Raw genomic sequence first — 20,584 nt, 5'->3', positions numbered from 1 at the left:
ATGGTTATCTCTAGGAGCATGCACGAACTGGCTAATGCAACTGACAGCATACACAATATTTGGCCTAGTCATGCACAGGTACAGAAGCTTCCCAAGAAGTCTCTGAAAAACCTCTTTGTCTTCCAACAAAGTTCCATCCGAAGCTGAAAGTTTGTGACTCATATCAATGCGAGTTGCAGCAGGTCTTGCAACCATTTTTCCAGTTTCAGACAACAAATCAAGGACATATTTCCTCTGGGAAATAAGAATCCCATCCTTGGATCTAGCAACTTCTATGCCAAAGAAGTATCTCAACTCCCCTAGATCCTTAATCTCAAATTCTGTACGAAGGAAAGACTTAAGGGCCAGAATGCCTGAGGCATCATCACCAGTCACTATAATGTCATCAACATACACAATGAGATACACTGCTAGAGATCCACTTTTCTTCACAAAAAGAGTATGATCTGACTGTGTTTGAACAGGGCCGAATTTAACAAGTGCAGCTCTAAATCTCTCAAACCAGGCTCTAGGAGATTGTTTGAGGCCATAAAGTGATTTCTTCAATTTACATACCTTTCCTTGCATATCTTTCTCATACATTCTTGGAGGAAGACACATGTAGACCTCCTCATGTAAGTCACCATTCAGAAAAACATTCTTTACATCTAACTGATAGAGAGACCAATCAAAGTGAGCTGCCAGAGATAAAAGAACCCTCACAGATGTCATCTTGGCAACAGGGGCAAAAGTCTCCAGGTAGTCAATCCCATATGTTTGTGTGTAGCCTTTTGCAACAAATCTGGCCTTGTACCTCTCAATAGTCCCATCAGCCCTGTATTTAATGGTAAAAGCCCACTTGCACCCAACTGGATCCTTCCCTTCAGGCAAATCCACCACCTCCCAAGTACCATTTTCATGTAGAGCATCCATTTCAGTCTTCATGGCATCTCTCCATTCTGGAATCCCAAGAGCTTCTGATACAGACCTAGGAATGGGGTTAGAAGCAACTGAAGAGAGGTAGGCAAAGTATGAAGGAGAAAGTAGGTCATAAGAAAGGCGTTTGGAAATGCAGTGTGCAGTGCACTTCCGCTTTCCTTTCCTAACAGCAATGGGGACATCAAGATCTGGGAAGGATGATTCCAAAGGGGCTGAAGCAGTACCTGTTATCTCATCTGTGATTGGGAATGTATGAGCCTCATCTGTTGTAAGGGAAACTACTTGCTCATTCCTGGATCTCTGCCTTTGATACACTTTGGGATTATGGGTAGGACGAGGAGGTAAAGAAATAGGGGCACTAGGACAAGAGGAATGAAGTGGCTGATCCTCCTTTGATTCATTTGGTGAGGATACAGGCTTGTCAAGAGACTCAACTGGGACAGGAAGAGGAAGAGCAAAATCTTGTGACTGACTCTCCCCCTGTTGACAATGTCCTTCCTGAGAGGAACCATAAAAAGGAGAAAGTTCATCAAAAGTAACATCCATAGAGACATGTCGGGTGCCAGTCTTTGGAACAAAACAACAATAACCCTTTTGTGTGGGGGAGTAACCAAGGAAAATGCATTTGTGGGCTTTTGGTTCAAACTTATGTCTTTGCACACTTGGAATGTGAACATAACAGGTACAGCCAAACACACGAAGAGGAATTGGGAAGAGATCCTTGTCTGGATGAAGAAGACTGAAGGGGGATTTAAACCCTAAAACCCTGGATGGCATATGGTTTATGAGATAGGTAGCAGTAGTACAACATCACCCCAAAATCTTGTGGGAACATGTGAGGCAAACAAAAGGCTCCTTGCAACTTCAACAATATTCTATTTTTCCTCTCAACAACTCAATTTTGTTCAGGGGTTTTAACAAATGAGCTTTGGTGAATAACCTCCATGTCAGAGAGATACAAGGATAAACTCTTCTCAAAATACTCTTTTGCATTGTCAGATCTGAAAACCTTAATTCTGGTATCAAATTGAGCTAAAACAAGCTCATGAAATTGCCTCACAAGTTTTGGAGCTTCATTCCGGGATAAAGTATATCCAAGTGAATCTAGAAAAGTCATCAATAAACAGGATAAAATATCTGTAACCCCCCATAGAGGATAAGTGGTAAGGCCCCCACACATCAAAGTGCACAATATGAAAAGGAAAAGAAGATCTTTTATTGCTCACAGGGTAATTGTTTCTACAATGCTTTGACAACTGACATGACTCACAATTGAGACTGGACACACTGACTCCCTTAAACAGTTTGGGAAGTAAATGACTTAAAGCAGAAAAAGGTAAATGACCCAATCGACAATGACTCAACATAATTTGACTGACAGACTCTGAAGAAGTAGAACCAAAAGCAACATTCTTGGGATGATCAAAGCATTGGTCAGGGGTGTCGAGCAAGTATATTCCATTCACTTCATGGCCACTCCCAATCACCTTCCGAGACTTCAGGTCCTGAAACACAATGAGAAGGGAAAAAAGTTACACAACAATTTAATGACTTGGTCAAGCTACTTATAGATAATAAGTTGGTATTTAATTTAGGTACATGAAGAGTGGAAGATAAGAGTAAGGAGTTTGTAGACTTGATAGTTCCCTTACCAGAAATGGGGGCAAGAGAACCATCAGCTAAGGTAATTTTGTCACGACCAGGAAGCAAATCATATGAAACAAACAAAGTGGAAAGGTTGGTCATGTGATCAGAAGCACCTGAGTCAATGATCCAAGGGGTCTTGGGATTACCTGAGGTGGATGCATGGTTAGCAGAAGCCCTTATACCTGAGTGAGCAAATGCGATGGTGGCTGGACTTCCAGAAGGGTTGGATGATGAAGTTACACCTTCAAGCTGGCTAATCATCTTTCCAAACTTCTCATATTCAGCTTTCATGGCTGCCAACTGTGCACTGGTAGACTCAACCTCTGTATCTGTACTTGTGGTTGCATGTGCACTTCCTGTCTTTCTACTATCATTCTTCTTCTGGAATCGGATAGGGGCAAGATTGGGATGCAATTTCCAGCACTTGTCCTTGGTGTGTTTCGGCTTCTTGCAATATTCACACGCCACCTCCTTCTTTCCTGTGCCACTGGGAGCTCCTGTAACCCCTTTGGGTTTAATTCCCATATTTGCAAAATGATCATTGATACTGACTCCTTGAACCTGCACTTGCCTCCTACTTTCTTCACTGCTGACCAAAGCATATGCTTGAGACAATGAAACATCTTCCTTGGACAAAATGTTTTGCTTTGTGATGTCATATTCAGAATTCAGCCCTGTCAAGAACTCAAAGACCCTATTCCTTTCAACCAATTTCCTGTATGTTTCAGCATTCTTAGGGGTATCCCATGTCACTGCCTCTATCAAATCAATCTCTTGCCATAGAGATTTCAGGGTTGAGAAGTATGCTGCAAGTGACTTCTCCCCCTGCCATAGATTCTTCACATCACTTCTCAGTTTGTAGGCTCTGGCAATATTCAACTTCTGGGAGTAAGTTTCTACAACACAATCCCAGATTTCTTTAGCTGAGTTCATCCACAGATAATGCTGACTAATCTGTGGTTGCATTGAGTTCACAAGCCACCCAATCACTGTGTAGTTTTCTTGCACCCATCTCTCATAAGATGAATCATCCTCTTGAGGAGTTTTCTGCTCCCAAAAATAAAACCCCATTTTCCTTTGCTACAAATATGGATTTTCACTGATTGTGACCAAGCCAAGTAGTTGGTCCCATCAAGTTTAACTGTAGTTACAGCCAACATAGAATCAGCTGGAGTTCCCAAGTCTGTCCATATTCAGCAGCATTCTTGTTTTCAAGGTTTGAGAAATGCATCATGAAAAGGCTCCAATTAGGATTTTAATAAACTTTCCAAAGTACTGGGGATCTTGATGAGCTTAGTTTGAGCTGAATAGGCAACAACAACCAGCTCACAGAATTAGTTCAATCTTGATAACTGTGACAGTCCAGCTCGGTGGTAGCTCTTTCTATACTGTTTCAGCCTTCAAAGGACAACCAGCAAACCCCCAATCACAAGGTATTTCAGGTCCCCAACAACCGTTGTCCCAAAGAGAAAGAAAAAAAAAGCCACAATCCTTAAGTGACCTTTTGTCAAACACTCAGTGTGCAGTAGTTAACAGCCTACTGTTAACTAGAAGAAACCACTTCAAAGTGTTCTGTATAGGTCCAAGAAGAGGTTGGGATGAAGATGAGACTAGTACCACTTAGTTTAAATCAGTTCCAGCAGCTTGGCAGTCCAATAACAGTCGAACAACTCTTCCAAAATAACCCAGAAATTTCTGAGTTGAATCAGTCCAGCAACAGTAGGGCAGAATGGAGGAGGGGTTTGAATGTTTTAACAGTCCTCCCAAACAACAAATTAACCCAGCAAAGAACTGAGAAAAACTTACAGTAAGAGAATCTCTGATTTGAACTTCAAACCAGGCCGAACACTTTGCTCTTTGAGATAACTTCGAAATCCTTTTCTCTGATTTCAAATCAGGCCGAACACCTTTCTCTCTGATTCTTCCTGGTCACCGAACCCTTCTCCAAGTGCGTAGAGACTTGGGCACCCTCCAATGACCTCCAAGAACCAGGTGAATGACTGTAAACTTTCAGCCCTAGAACCTCCTCATGCAGTTGGCTGAACTAGAACCACATGAGGGACACGCCAAGCAATAGCCCGCTCTGATACCAAGTTGAAAAACAGTCCTCTTGATGTATGGAACTGTTTGGGATTAGATGCAAACCAGAAAATAAACAAACAAGAGAGGAAGAAGAGAGAGAGAGCTGGCGGCAATGAGGGTTAGAGAGTAAGAGGTTCAAACATAACCTCCCTCTAACACTCTAAACATTTTATTAAGAAGTTAATCTTTGAAATATTACAGAGAGGCCCTTGAGTGGGCAAGAAAATACAAAAAACAGAACATTACAGAGTATGGGCCCAGAATAAGGCCCATTACAGAGGGAAACATAACATAACATGAAATAATAGTCTATGGGCCATTCGGCCCATCTCCTCTACAGAAACAAATTTGCATACATGTAAAATTTCAGTGTGGACTGATTGAGCAACCCAATCCTAACCCGGGCCTGAGCCCACCCCCAATGCATCAAATTTCAGTGAAAGTTGGGCACAGGTTGGACAAGTGAGCTTGGCCTCAGGCTTGGTCCAAGCTCAGGCTTTAGGCCCAATTCTTAGGGATGGGCCTGGGTTGACATCAAAAGGACCAAGGACACCCCTAGCCCAGTAAGGGGTTCCCCTAGCCAAGCACTTAGCATGGCAATGATAGGGGATTGAATTGCTTGTACAGTAGAGATGCACTAGCTATTACTTTTATCCAAACTGCAAGTGTTTTGACTTCATATAAGCCACCTCACAACTGAAAGTACTTACCAAGAGCAGGAACCTTCTAAGCACTTTATAAGGAAAAAGGATATTAGATTAGAACTACTATTAGATTAGAACAACTGTAAGTGACTGTAGAGAAGATGGGCTGAATGGCCCATAAGCTGTTACTTTATATTATCTTTATGTTCTTCTCTGTAATGGGCCTTATTCTGGGCCCATACTCTTCTATGTTCCTTTTTGTAATTTCTTGTCCAACTAAGGACCTCTCTTGTAATTACTCAAAGATTAACTTAATAAAAGAGTATTAGAGTGTTAGAGGGAGGATTAGTTCGAACTCCTCATCCTCTAACTCTCCTTGCCGCAGCTCTCTCTCTCTCTCTCTCCTTCTCTAATCTTCTCTTGTTAGTTTTTCTGGTTTTCTAGCACAGTCCCATACTTCTAGGACTGTTTTTCAACTTGGTATCAGAGTGGGACTGAGCTTGGCGTGGCTCTCATGTGGTTGTAGTCCAGCCGACTGCATGAGAGTGTTTTAGGGCTGGAAGTTTAGACTCACTTTCTTGACTCTTGGAGGTCATTGAAGGGTGCCCAAGACTCTATTCGCTTGGAGATTAGTTTGATGACCAGGAAGAATCAGAGAGATAAATTGTTCGGCCCGATTTGAAGCTCAAATCAGAGATTCATACGACTGTAAGTTGCTTCAGTTATTGCTGAGTTGTTGCTGGGTTATTTTTCTGATTTGGGGAGCTATTAAAGTACTCGAAACTCCTCTATATTTGCTCTACTGTTCGGCAGTTGCTGGACTGTTTTTTACCCAAAGATTTCTGGGTTATTTTCTTATCTTATTGGACTGCCAAGTGGCCAAAACTTGTTTGGGTTCAGTGTTACGAGTCTCTACTTTGGTTCAGCTACTTCTTGGACCTATACAGAGTGTTCTTGAAGTGATTCCTGCTAGTTAACAGTGGAGTGTTGACTGCTGCATACATAGTGTTTGTAAAAAGGCCTCTTAAGTATTGTGGATTATATTTTTTGTTCTCTTTGGGAAAATATTGTTGGGAACCAAGAATACATAGTGTTTGGAGGTCGGCTGATTGTTCCTTGAAGGCTGAATCAGGCCTTCTTCTTGAAAGTGCTGCCACCGAACTTGGTTCTCACGGCTGTCAGGCTTGAACTGAGTTTGTGAGTTGCTGTGTTTGTTGTTGATTCAACTCAATCTGAGTTCTTTAAAATCAGTATACTATTGGTGGCTTGCTGAAACCCTAATTGAAGTTGTTACATAATGGACTTCTCAGAAATTGAGAACAAGAGTACTGCTGAATATGGACATACTTCGGGAACTACAACTGACTCCTTGTTGGCTGTAACTATAGTTAAACTGGATGGAACCAATTATTTGGCCTGGTCACAATCCGTAAAAATTCATATTTGCAGTAGAGGGAAGTGGGGGTTTATCTCTGGGAGCAAGAAAGCTCCCCTAGTAGATGATCCCTCTTATGACAAATGGGTGCAAGAGAATTACAACAGTGATTGGGTGGCTTGTGAATTCAATGCAGCCACAGATTAGTCAGCATTATCTCTAGATGAATTCGGCTAAGGAAATCTGGGATAGTGTTGTGGAAACGTACTCCCAGAAACTGAATGTAGCCAGAGCCTATCAACTAAGGAGTGATGTGAAGAATCTGAGACAGGGGGAGAAATCCCTTGTAGCATATTTCTCCACCTTGAAATCTCTGTGGCAAGAAATTGATCTAATAGAGGCAGTGACATGGGATACTCCCAATAATGCAGAGACCTACCGGAAATTAGTTGAAAGGAACAGGGTTTTTGACTTCCTAACTGGGCTAAACCCTGAATATGACATCACAAAACAAAATATTCTGTCCAAGGAAAGTGTCTCACTATCACAAGCATATGCTTTAGTCAGTAGTGAAGAAAGCAGAAGGCAGGTACAGGTACAAGGAGTTGGCACTAATGCATTTGCAAATATGGGGGTTAAACCCAAAGGAGTTATAGGGGCTCCCAGTGGCACTAGAAAGAAAGAGGTTGTCTGTGAGTATTGCAAAAAGCCAAAGCACACCAAGGACAAGTGCTGGAAATTACATCCTGGACTTGTTCCTGCTCAATTTCAGAAGAAAAATGATGGTAGGAAGACAGGGAGTGCAAATGCAGCCACGGGTACAGATGCTGAAATTGAGTCTGCTTGTGCACAATTGGCAGCCATGAAGGCTGAGTATGAAAAGTTTGGAAAGATGATCAGCCATCTTGAAGGAGTGACCTCATCATCCAACCCTTCAGAAAATTCAGTCACCACTACATTTGCTCACTCAGGTATAAGGGCTTTTGCTAACCATGCAACCACCTCAGGTAATCCTAAGATCCCTTGGATCATAGACTCAGGTGCTTCTGATCACATGACCAATCTTTCCACTTTGTTTGTTTCATATGATTTGCTTCCTGGTCGTGACAAAATCACCTTAGCTTATGGCTCTCTTGCCTCTATTTCTGGCAAGGGAACTGTCAAGGCTACGGACTCCTTACTCCTATCCTCCACCCTTCATGTACCTAGATTGAATACTAATTTGTTATCTGTAAGTAGCTTAACCAAATCATTGAATTGTTGTGTAACCTTTTTTCCTTCTCATTGTGTTTTTCAGGACCTGGAGTCTCGGAAGGTGATTGGGAGTGGCCATGAAGCGAATGGAATATACCTGCTTGACACTCCTGGACAATGCATTGATCATCCTAAGAACGCTGCCTTTGGATCTACCTTGTCAGAGTCTGTCAGTCGAATCATGTTTAGTCATTGTCGTTTGGGTCATTTGTCTTTTTCTGCTTTAAGTCATCTATTTCCTGAACTGTTTAAGGGAGTCAGTGTGTCCAATCTTAATTGTGAGTCTTGTCAGTTATCAAAGCATTGTAGAAACAGTTACCCTTCGGGCCATAAAAATCCTCTTCTCTTTTTAATATTGTGCACTCTAATGTGTGGGGGCCTTACCACTTATCTTCTATGGGGGGGCTACAGATATTTCATCCTGTTTATTGATGACTTTTCTAGATTCACTTGGATATACCTAATGAAATCTCGTGAAGAAGTTCCAAAACTTGTGAGGCAATTTCATGAATTTGTTTTAACTCAGTTTGATACTAGAATCAAGATTTTCAGATCTGACAATGCAAAAGAGTATTTTGAGAAGAGTTTATCCTTGTATCTCTCTGACATGGGAGTTGTTCATCAAAGTTCCTGTGTTAGAACCCCTGAACAGAATGGAGTTGCTGAAAGAAAAAATATGCATATTGTTGAAGTTGCAAGGAGCCTTTTATTTGCCTCACATGTTCCCACAAGATTTTGGGGTGATGCTGTTCCCACTGCTACCTATCTCATAAACCGTATGCCATCCAGGGTTCTAGGGTTTAAATCCCCCTTCAGTCTTCTTCATCCAGACAAGGATCTCTTCCCGATTCCTCTCCGTGTGTTTGGCTGCACCTGTTATGTTCACATTCCAAGTGTCCAGAGACATAAGTTTGAACCAAAAGCCCACAAATGCATCTTCCTTGGTTATTCCCCCACACAAAAGGGTTACTGTTGTTTTGATCCAAAGACTGGCACTCGATATGTCTCCATGGATGTTACCTTTGATGAACTTTCTCCTTTTTATGGGTCCTCTCAGGAAGGACATTGTCAATAGGGGGAGAGTTTGTCACAAGTGTTTGCTCTTCCTCTCCCTGTCCCAGTTGAGTCTCTTGATGGGCCTATGTCCTCACAAAATGAATCAAGGGAGGACCAGTCACTTCATTCTTCTTGTCCTAGTACTCCTATCTCTTTACCTCCTCGTCCTACCCACAATCCCAAGGTGTATCAAAGGCAAAGGTCCAGGAATGAGCAGGTTGTTTCTCTTGCAACAGATGAGTCTCATACATTTCCAATCACAGATGAGACAATAGGTGCTGTTTTAACCTCTTTGGAACCATCTTTCTCGGATCTTGATGTTCCTATTGCTGTTAGAAAAGGAAAACGGAAGTGCACTGCACACTGCATTTCCAAACACCTTTCTTATGACCTACTTTCTCCTTCATACTTTGCCTATCTCTCTTCAGTTGCTTCTAACCCTATTCCTAGATCTGTGTCAGAAGCTCTTGAGATTCCAGAATGGAGAGATGCCATGCAATCTGAGATGGATGCCCTACACAAAAATGATACTTGGGAAGTGGTGGATTTGCCTGAAGGGAAGGATCCGGTTGGTTGCAAGTGGGTCTTTACCATTAAATACCGGGTTGATGGGACTATTGAGAGGTATAAGGCCAGACTAGTTGCCAAAGGGTACACACAGACGTATGGGATTGATTACTTGGAGACCTTTGCTCCTATTGCGAAGATGACATCTGTGAGAGTTCTCTTATCTCTGGCAGCTCACTTTGATTGGCCCCTTTATCAGTTGGATGTAAAGAATGCATTTCTGAATGGTGACTTACATGAGGAAGTCTATATGTCTCTCCCTCCAGGAATGTATGGAAATGAGATGCAAGGAAAGGTATGCAAATTGAAGAAATCTCTTTATGGCCTCAAACAGTCTCCTAGAGCATGGTTTGAGAAATTTAGAACAGCACTTGTTAAATTTGGCTACACTCAGACACAGTCAGATCATACTCTCTTTGTGAAGAGAAGTGAATCCCTGGCAGTCTATCTCATTGTGTATGTTGATGACATTGTTGTGACTGGTAATGATGCCTCAAGAATTCGTGCTCTTAAGTCTTTCCTTCGTACAGAATTTGAGATTAAGGATCTGGGGAAATTGAGATACTTCCTTGGCAAGGAAGTTGCTAGATCCAAGAATGGGATTCTTATCTCCCAAAGGAAGTATGTCCTTGACTTGCTCTCTGAAACTGGGAAGATGGGTGCTAGACCAGCTGCAACTCCTATTGATATGAGTCACAAACAGTCTACTTCAGATGGGACATTGTTGAAAGACAAAGGGATTTTTCAGAGACTTCTTGGGAAGTTTCTGTACCTGTGCATGACTCGGCCAGATATTGCATATGCTGTTAGCTATATTAGCCAGTACATGCATGCACCTAGAGATACTCATATGGCAGCTGCAGAACGAGTTTTGTGTTATTTGAAAGGCTCTCCGGGAAAAGGGATTCTGTTTACCAAGCATGGACATCTGAAACTCAAAGCCTATACTGATGCTGACTGGGCTGGAAATATTGATGACAGAAGATCCACTTCAGGGTATTGCAGTCTGGTGGCTGGTAATGTTGTCTCTTCGAGGAGCAAGAAACAATCAGTTGTGGCCCGATCCTCAGCAGAAGCAGAATACAGGGCCATGGCACATGGAGTCTCTGAACTGTTGTGGCTAAGGTCATTGATGGAAGAACTCGGGATTGATTATGACAAGCCAATGATGTTGTACTGTGATAATCAGGCTGCCATCAACATTGCCCACAACCCCATACAACATGATAGAACTAAACATATTGAAGTTGAAAGACACTTTATTCGAGAAAGAGTCTCTTCTGGTGAAGTGTGTCTTCCATTCATTACCTCTGAAGGACAATTGGTAGATTTCCTCACCAAAGGTGTTCCCAAGGCAATGACACTAGCAAGCTGGGCATGATTAACATCTATGCTCAGCTTGAGGGGGAGTGTAGAGAAGATGGGCCGAATGGCCCATAGGCTGTTACTTTATATTATCTTTATGTTCTTCTCTGTAATGGGCCTTATTCTGGGCCCATACTCTTCTATGTTCCTTTTTGTAATTTCTTGTCCAACTAAGGACCTCTCTTGTAATTACTCAAAGATTAACTTAATAAAAGAGTATTAGAGTGTTAGAGGGAGGATTAGTTCGAACTCCTCATCCTCTAACTCTCCTTGCCGCAGCTCTCTCTCTCTCTCTCCTTCTCTAATCTTCTCTAATCTTCTCGTGTTAGTTTTTCTGGTTTTCTAGCACAGTCCCATACTTCTAGGACTGTTTTTCAACTATGACTAAGGACAGAGATGAGGAATCTTCTCCCCAATGTTATTCTGAAGTGTGAATATTTATCCTACCATATAATGAGAAAATATATTTGAGATTGAGAGGTTTAGGCAAAAGAGGAAGGAACATATGGAACACAGTTCCAGCAACAGTTTTGTGGAGAATCTGGCAAGAGAGGAATAATAGTCTTTCTCAGGAAGAGTAGTTCAATCGAGTCAGTATATTTAAAGATACCAGGAAAAATGCATTCTTGGGTGGCGGTATATAAAGAGTTTATGGGAAGAGATTACAAATCTTTTTATTTTTTGAATTCAAAATCTTTTTTGTCAATAGTAAGGGGGTGATGGTATAGGGTTCAGAGATGTATTTTTATACATTCCCATTGTACAGATAAATTGAAACTCTAAGTAATAATTAGATAAATTGAATCTTTTACAAAAGCTTCAAGGTCATCAAGCTAGAAAAATAAACTCTAAGTAATAACTAGATAAATTGAATCTTTTACAAGAAGAAATGCATCTTACCTCTATACAATGGCCACAATCCTGGTTTATACCTGGAAAATGCCAAGCTCTTCTTTATTCAGAAAATAGAGATAGACTAAGTAGCATGGAGAGACAAGGAATTTTTAAATTGTAATTGATATGGGTAATATAGGTTATCATATCATGTAATAAAATGTAAATTAACAAAGACCTCATCTCCTTCTGGTATCGTCGAAAAGCTGAATCACTGTGCACATGGATAACCATCTTAAAGTGAAGGTTGTCATCATCCGAAGAGTCTAACTTGTGGAAGTTATAGTAACACTTGAAAGCAGCTGGGTAACGTTTTTCTCTCATCAGACGAATCATTTCCTGGCACATTGAAAAACAAATATATCATTACAAGACCAAGACCAATAGACAGCCTATCCTCTGATAAACAGATCACATCATTGAAAACACATTGGCTATGATCCATAAAGACCAAAGCAAAATTAATGATCAATCATAATGCTAAAAGAAGCTGAGACAGATTCATTACATGAATGATGAATCCATAAAAAGCAAAATCTAGATGGTGGATTAGGATTCATTTGCAAAATTGATATCATCACATGGAATGAGATTTCTAGATGAAATGATGCACAAGTTGGGAACAGATGGTGTTGTTGGATACTGGCATATGTTTTACTAGTAATTTTCCATTTCACAGCTTCAAAGTCCATAAGCTTTCAAATTGTCAAACAAACTCAAGGACAGCCATTGGATTCTTACTCTTGTGCCTGTATCCATGCAATACCACTTACATCTGAAATTTCGTAAGATCAGATAAGCAGAAGCCGGGGATTCAGCAACAGGACACACAATGCTAGACTTCAGTCAAAAGTCAGTCTTGACTTTAATCAAGCAAACACAGGCAATAGCCAACCCAGCCTCAAGTATCCTTGGTTAAAATATGATGAAGCTGTGTATGTTTTTTAGTGGGGTTTTACCCTAGTTGACTTTGAGGTCATTTGTTCATGGCCCCTTTCCTTCAGAACTTTGTAGGGAACAATCTACAAAAGGTAAGTATCACCGGCTAATTTCAGTCATGGTGTGCTATGGTGGTTTTGTCCCTTCTGCCCTTCTGTTGGGTTAGTGATTTTATTTGGAGCCTCTTGAGGCTGTCATTGTATGACAGCTTTTGTATAGAGTTGGCTTTGCAGGGTTGGTTTTTTTCCTTTTTCCTTTTTCTTTTTTCCTTTTTCCCTGGTCTAAGGTTGGCTCCATAGTTGTCAAGGCGATGCCTAGGTGGGTGCCTAGGTGACGCCTAGGTGACAAGGCGCCCTTGGAGGCTTGCCTTGCCCAGTCGCCAAGTAGTTTTGTGCACTATGTTATAAAATACTTTTATATTTTTAATTTTTTTACATTATAATTATAAAATAGGCATTATTAAACTAGAATACTCATTTTATGTGTTTATGTACTAATTTCTTTTTATTATTTTCTTATTAGTTAGGAATTAATCAACACAAACATTGCTAATTGCTGTATTGAACCCATGGTTCAAAGTATCAATACACCTCTGTGTATCGGCAGAGGTGTATCAGTACTTATAACGATACTTCCCCTATTTTTTTATTTCTTTGGTTTTCAATTTCATTTTTAAATATATATATATATGTTATTTTAAAAAATGGGTTCCCAAAAACACCTATAAACATGTGTATTGGGGCGCCAAAGATACAATACAATACACCCGATACGGGGCATATCATATCAAAGTTTTGATCCTTGATTGAATCCTCAAAGATTTCAGAACCTGAACCAATAAGCAAGGGAAAAACTTAAAATTTTGTCTAATCAACACATTTTCTTCTTACAGATCTTCTTCTTCTTCCACCTTCTCTTATGAAAATTATGGATAATTATTAAGATGGTTATGGAACCTAGGGAACTACCCTAGGATATATGGTTTTACTTGAAAAAAAATCCATCGCCTAGGCGACTAGGCGACAAGGCGCCCCCTGTCGCCTAGCCTCATCTTGGCGCCTTAAAAACTATGGTTGGCTCTTTTTTGTTTGCACTCCCTTTTTGGGGTATTTCTTTTGTTTGTTTGGCTGGGTTCTTTGCCTATATACCTCTCATGTACATTTTTCCTTTTAATAAATTTTAATTTACTAGAAAAAGAATTGCACTTGATTTAGGAAATCAGAGTGACTTAATCCATGGAACATTTGATTTCTTTTGCTAAACATTCTAGTTTTCAACAGCTGAGTTTCTTTCCTTAGATTACTGTGTTAGGCCTAAAACCTAAGTATCTTTGAGCTTTCTTCACTGCACTCCTGCTTGTCATTTGTGATGAGTTACTAGTTCTCTTAAACTTTTCTTTGCTGTAGGTATAAAAATACATGTATAGAAGACAGGGAAAATAAAGAGAAGTTAGAAAAAGAAAAGGAGAAAAGGCCAAAGGGAATGCAAAGATCAATAAAAGAAAACACAAAATAAACCAACCCAACCCCCAAATATCAAAAAGAGCGCCACTACCAATTCATGCCATGACAGAGAATAACTTGCTTCAGCCAATAAAAGGGCTAGCTTAAAGAACCAACTCACAAATAGCACAAGAATGCAGCAACCTCAATGCAAAGAGAACCCTATGGAGCAGCACAATTAATAATTTAGAAATGGCTCTCCGACATCTGCCCCTTTCTCCATCCCTAGCGGCATCTTTCCCATTTTCATGAGCCCCTTAGAAGGGGCCCATACTCCATAGAAACAACTGTGAAAGTTGAGTATGATAATACTGAACAAAATACACTAAGGTGCACCCCAAAAACAAAAATGGAGTTCCTCCTTTCTAAAGTGCCTCACCAACAAAAATATATCCCATAAGTCCTTTTTATACAAGGTTTCTAGTGGGTGGATAATCTCAGCTTCAAGACATCCTAGTGTATCATCAATTCATCAGAACAAGCCCATCTGATTCCTAAGAGAGTTAAAAAATAGGGGAGCAAGGGTTCCAAATTTTAGAAGCAATTGATAGTTCATGAGGAGTCTGTTAATACCAGAAACCTGCAATAGTTCATGGAGACTGTCAACACCAGAGTCTGTTAACACCGGAAACCTGCGACAAGTCCTAGATTACTACAACGATGAGAAAGTCAATAGCAATCGGTTCAAAATCCTTTGAGTTCAACACAAAACCTATCAAACAAGATGATTTTATAATGCTAACTAAGAGAGGAAAGGGTGGTTGGTCGAGAATATCCCTGAAAGCAGAGGAGACGACCTGGATGAGAGATTTCCTCCGAGAGGTGATTTCCCCGCAAACAAGAATAGTGAAAGAGCGCAAACACGCTCACAGAGGGAAGGTGTTATTAATTCAACAAAGTGAAAATCGTAGGGGAAGATTCATCCGTTTAAGTTGTTAGGAACTCACCAAAAAACAAAGGTCAATATGCATACCGGAAGAAGAAAAGAAGTCAGGATGGAAGATTTTTTTCGAAGTGCTCGACTTTTTCACCCCTAAGCTCGGACCTTCAGTCTCTAAAACCCCAGTTGCCTTCCCGTCACTAACAATCGGGCGGAGCAGAGTTGTGAAGGCTGGAGGTTCGACCCATATCTCTATCGCCACCCAAGAAAGACCTTTTGGAAATTAGAAGAATGCGTTTGTGTGCACCAAAACTGACGAACTGGGTTGGAACGAAATCGAACTCGGCCTCTCAGCAAATCTTCACTCTCCGACCCTCATCCATCTTCACTCCTTCTCTAGTAACAAAGTGGTGGGGTTTGCTCCATCTGAAGATCTAGCCTTTGCTTGGGCTAGAATGGAGAATTTCTACATTTACGGCAATTGGGTGAATCTAAACCATTGGTGGCCAACTGCAAACGCTATCCCCTTAGATCTACTCTTTGATGGATGGATCACCATACATGGACTCCCGTTTCACTTGTGGAAGGAGGAAGTTTTTGAGCTGATAGGAAGTCTGTGCGGAGGACTAGAAGAAGTCGATCCCAAAACAAAAGGCTTGTCTGAGTTAAGGGAGGCTCGACTGAAGGTGAAAAATTGAGGAATACACTACCCCTCGATCAATACCAATCCTCGATAGGAATGTCTGGTTTTTTGCTTTGGTCATAGTGGAGAAGACAACTTAGTCAAATATCAAACTCGATGAGTCATCTCGGAGCAACGATACACAAACACGTGGGAGTTCTATGGCCCTCGATCAACTAGGAGTTGAGGCAGGTCGGTTACGTGCAAAGGAAGGAAAACCTATGGCAAGTTTTGATGAGATGGGCGAAGTCAAGAATAGGCGGGTTTTTGCTCTACCGGGAAATAGAAAGAGAAAAGGAGCAAGAAAGAGTAGCTCAAAGAGCCGGATTAGGAAGCCTTTTCAAATTTTAAAAGAAGCCTCGGCTCGGAAGTTCAGCTCAAAGACAAAGGTGTTTCTTTCGGGTTTGGGTGAGCCACGTCAGCACAAAGATGATCCGACTAAGAACCCTAGCCTTGTCTAGAGCCGAACCCACCTCTTCCAAGATGTTCGCATGCGTCAAGGTACTCACACGCATAGCCTCTCTTCGACTCCCACTTACAACGGACGGGACTTCCTTGAAACCCCCCCAAGCTCAAAATCTCGCCGGAAAGAATTCTTCCGTTCACCGACACTCGAGTACCCATCGTCGAGCTACTCCGAAGAAGCAGAAGAGTTAGAATCAGATGAAGATATGAGTTCCTACAAGACGGAGACAGAGGTCGACCCACAGGAAGTAGTGTTTTCCAGAGCCAAAGTTCTACTTGACGGAGGAAAGGAGTGGGGGGTGCGTCAATTTGTTAGAAGAAGTTTGCTTAGTTGATCCGAAGTACGGGAGTCAATTTCCTACTTACAAAAGCCCTGAGGACAGACGAGGAAGAAACTCACCGCACTCTTTGAACACAACCTCATCCAGATCTTGCTCTTCTTCAAACCTCGGCCTTCCTTGCTCTTTTTCAAACCTTGAATCTACTCGTCTTTTTAATCATTGTAGCTTTCCTCCTCGCTGTAGCCATTTGTTTCCTTGTGTTCCAGGTTTAGGCGACCAACAATCCCAACCGTTGGGCAATCCCAATATTCACAACCACAGTTCTGGTTCAAAGGAAACTTCGCTAGCCAAAGCAGGAGCCAAAGTTACAACATGCCAAGAAAAGGAAAAACAGAAAGTAACTGAAGTTACAAAGATGGCAGGGAAACTAGGAATTCACTGTAGTGGAACCAATGGGATCTCGAGCTTGGAAAGAAAGAACACAAAGGAAGTCCGTGAGCCTAAGGAAGTAAACAACTTAAAGCAAGGAAAAAGAAAGGGACCCAATAAGGAATTAAAGTGTCTACAATGGGGGATAGTGGACTAGAATGCAGATAGCAAAGGGGAAGAGAGTAGAAGATTAAGGGAAAGCCAGCTAGAGTAAACTAATAAAGATACTGAGCTGGAACGTCAGGGGGTTGGGTGGTGATGTCAAGAGAAGCATAGTGAAAGACACGTTGAGAAGAGAATCCTAACATAATTCTCTTGTAGGAAACAAAAAAAAAGAATATATGGACAGGAGATTGGTAAAAGCAATTTGGGGAACAAGAGGCAGAAATTGGGTAGCCCTTCCGGCTACAGGCACCTTAGGAGGGATTATCATAATGTGGAGAGAAGATGTAGTGTAGGGAGAAAAAGTAGACAAAGGTGAATTCACGATTTCAGTCCTGTTCAATAACAAGGAAGCGGATTTCACCGAGATCCTAATTGCGGTTTATGGTCCAAACACCCCCTCAAAGAGGAATCAATTTTGGGAGGAGCTGAATTCCCTTCATGAATAGGCAGACATCCCCTGGGTTGTGGGTGGGGATTTCAATGTCACTAGATTCAGCTATGAGCACTCAAACGGGAAAAGAGTTAACAAAAGTATGAGGGAATTCTCCAAATTCATTTCTAGACATAGGATGCATGATCTTCCCCTTAGAAATGGTAATTTCACCTAGTCCAACACGCAGAAGAATGATCTAAGGTGTAGGCTAGACAGATTTCTAATATCACCAAAATGAGAAGATCTCTATCCATTGACCTATCAAGAGATCAGGCCTCAATGCATCTCTGATCATTGGCCAATCACACTTACCACAAATCTGAAGCATTGGGGAAAACCCCTTTCAAATTGGAGAAATTTTGGACCGAGCACAAAGATTTTTCAAGGAAGGTAGCAACCTGATGGGAGGAATGCAAAGTGGAAGGCTGGCCAAGTTACAGATTTCTAGAAAAGCTAAAGTATGTGAAAAGGAATCTAAAAAGGTGGGGGAAAGAGGAATTTAAAACATTCAAGGAATAGAAATTACTCTTGCTATCAGAATTATATGACCTGGACCAAAAGGAGCAAACCGGCTAGTTAGAGGAGAGTGGAAGAAGAAGGAGAACCATCTTAAGACAAGAATGGGAAAAGGTGGTAAGGCATGAAGAAGTGTATTGGAGACAAGATCAAGGATCAGATGGCTGAAAGAGGGAGATAAAAATTCCAGATTCTTACACATATATGCTTCTGGAAGGAGGAAAAGGAATCACATCTCAAAAATAAAAATTGAGCAAAGAGAGACGGAGGACCCCGAAGAAATCTCCGAAGCCTTTGTAAGTTTTTTCAAAGATCTCTATTCAAAGACTGAAAGTAGAAACTCTCATCTAAGTTCTTGGGAAGGCTCAAAAATTTCAGAGATAAGTAAAATCTGGTTAGAAAGGGAATTTCAAGAACAAGAAGTGATGGAAGCAGTCTTTAATATGGATGGTGATAGGGCACCAGGGCCAGATGGATTTCCTCTTTTTTTTCTATCAGATTTGCTTGAATACCATTAAACAAGATCTACTAGAGGTGTTTAAAGACTTTTACCACTCAGCCATAGTAAATAAGGGGAATAAATCCAACTTCATATGTCTGATTCCAAAAAAGCAAGGCACTCTTGAAGTGAAAGATTTCAGACCTATCAGTTTAGTTGGAAGTGTTTACAAAATTCTAGAAAAGGTGCTGGCTAGGAGACTGAAGGAAGTCCTAAGTGAGATCATTTTGCTTAATCAATTTGCCTTTGTAAAAGGGCGGCAAATTGTTGATAGCATTCTGATAGCAAACGAATGCATGGAAGAGAAGAAAATGAATGGCAAGTTGGGGGTGATTGTGAAGCTAGACTTGGAAAAAGTATACGAAAAGTGGATTGGGAATGTCTATTAGAAACCCTAAGGCTAATGGGGTTTGGAAGAAAATGGATTCAGAGGGTGGAGGGATGCGTTAAATCCACGTGGTTCTCAGTCCTGATCAATGGGCAACCTAAAGGCTACTTCAAGGCTAGTAGGGGATTAAGGCAAGCATGTCCCCTCTCCCCCTTACTATTCACTTTCATAATTGAAATTTTTAGCCAATTGGTAAAGAAGGCAAATTTGTTAGGGTTGGTAAGGGGTTTCGAAGTTGGAAGAGATTCAATTTAGATGACACACCTTCAATTTGCAAATGACATTATGATGTTTTTAGAGGCTGAAGAAGACAACGTTGTCAACTTGAAAAGGATCATAATCTGTTTTGAATGGATTTTGGGGCTCCATGTTAACTTCTTTAAGAGCAGTATTGCAGGGCTGAATGTAGCAAATGTTCAGTCCCTAAACGATTTTAAGGAAATTCTTGGCTGCAAAGTTGAAAGCTGTAAAGAGATTGAGCCGAATGGGCCCTAGTATCTTTTCTTGTAGTATGTTTTACTTATCTGTTAGCTAATGGTTAATGGGCCTATTATTTCTTTTTTGCTAGTTCTCTTTATGTTACTGCCTAGCTGGCTGCCCACTTAAGGGTACACTTGTAATTATGCTAAGATTGAAGTTTAGTAAAAGGATTAGAGAAGGGAGGGAAGAGATATTTGAACTCTCCTTCTTCTTCCTCTTTTCTCTCTAATTTTTCAAGTTTACATCAGTTTTGGAGGACTGATTTACATCTTGGTATCAGAGCAGGTTTCTTTCTTCCTTCTTTTCTTCTTTCTCTTTTCCCATGCACCCTTCAATTAAGAGAGTGTATGGAGAGATAGGTTCTCTATAGTTCAGAGGATCTTTTGCCTAGTTGGTAGAGGGTTTGGAGAGTTTAAATCTGGCCAGAAATTGCCAAGAAGTGATGTTGTACTGTTTCTGCCCAAAACCCTAGCCGATTAGACATTTTCGAAGTTACAGGTAAAAGTGAAGCTTTGGGTGTAGCGCTTTGTGCTTGGGAGGTGCCTTTTGACTTCTAAAAGAGGGTGGTTCAGTTTTGGAAGAGGTTGGGAAGCTCTAGTAGGAGTGGCTGCATCTTCTCTCTTTCTCCCCAACAGTCAGACGTAGTGAAACCCTAGTTTTCAAGCATCTAGGTACTGGTTTGACTTCAAGTAAGTTTATAAAGACCAAATTTCTGGTTTTTTTATTTTCGTTTGATTAATGGAGCAATACAGAAGTGAGTTCAAGTAGGTGCCGGTTTCCAGGCATAGCTCGGTAGATTCCGTTTTGACTGGTGTGGCCACAATTAAGCTAGATGGGACAAATTATCTTACTTGGGCACAATCTATAAGGATTTATGTCTATAGTAGAGGAAAATTAGGGTACCTCACAGAATAAAGTGAAACCTGAAGAGATAGACCCTGAATTTGAGAAATGGATGCAGGAGAACTATACAGTCATAGGATGGTTGGTCAACTCTATGAAGCCTCATATAAGTCAGCACTATCTCTGGATGTCCTCGGCCAAGGAGATCTGGGACAGTGTTACTGAAACCTATTCACAGAAGTTGAATGTGGCTTGAGTCTAAAAGCTGAAAAGTGATAAG

General features: G+C 41.0%; 1 protein-coding gene across 2 annotated transcripts in view; it reads right to left on the bottom strand.

The window, feature by feature from the left end:
• Window positions 1–20,584, bottom strand: part of LOC104588646 (tRNA ligase 1-like) — a 161,227-nt gene that overhangs the window by 72,358 nt on the left and 68,285 nt on the right. For both annotated transcript variants that reach the window (XR_002022202.2, XM_010246663.3), the window contains exons 12-13: window positions 11,981–12,141; window positions 11,809–11,840 (exon numbers count right to left, since the gene is read on the bottom strand). Coding sequence is in view for 1 of the 2 variants with exons in the window: in XM_010246663.3 (XP_010244965.1) it covers window positions 11,809–11,840; window positions 11,981–12,141 (193 nt within the window). In the remaining variant the exon portion in view is untranslated. The remainder of the gene's footprint in view (window positions 1–11,808; window positions 11,841–11,980; window positions 12,142–20,584) is intronic.

Source organism: Nelumbo nucifera, chromosome 2 (assembly GCF_055504915.1).
Source record: "Nelumbo nucifera cultivar China Antique chromosome 2, China Antique-T2T, whole genome shotgun sequence".
NCBI lineage: Eukaryota > Viridiplantae > Streptophyta > Magnoliopsida > Proteales > Nelumbonaceae > Nelumbo > Nelumbo nucifera.
This window is presented reverse-complemented; position numbering and strand designations above follow the sequence as displayed.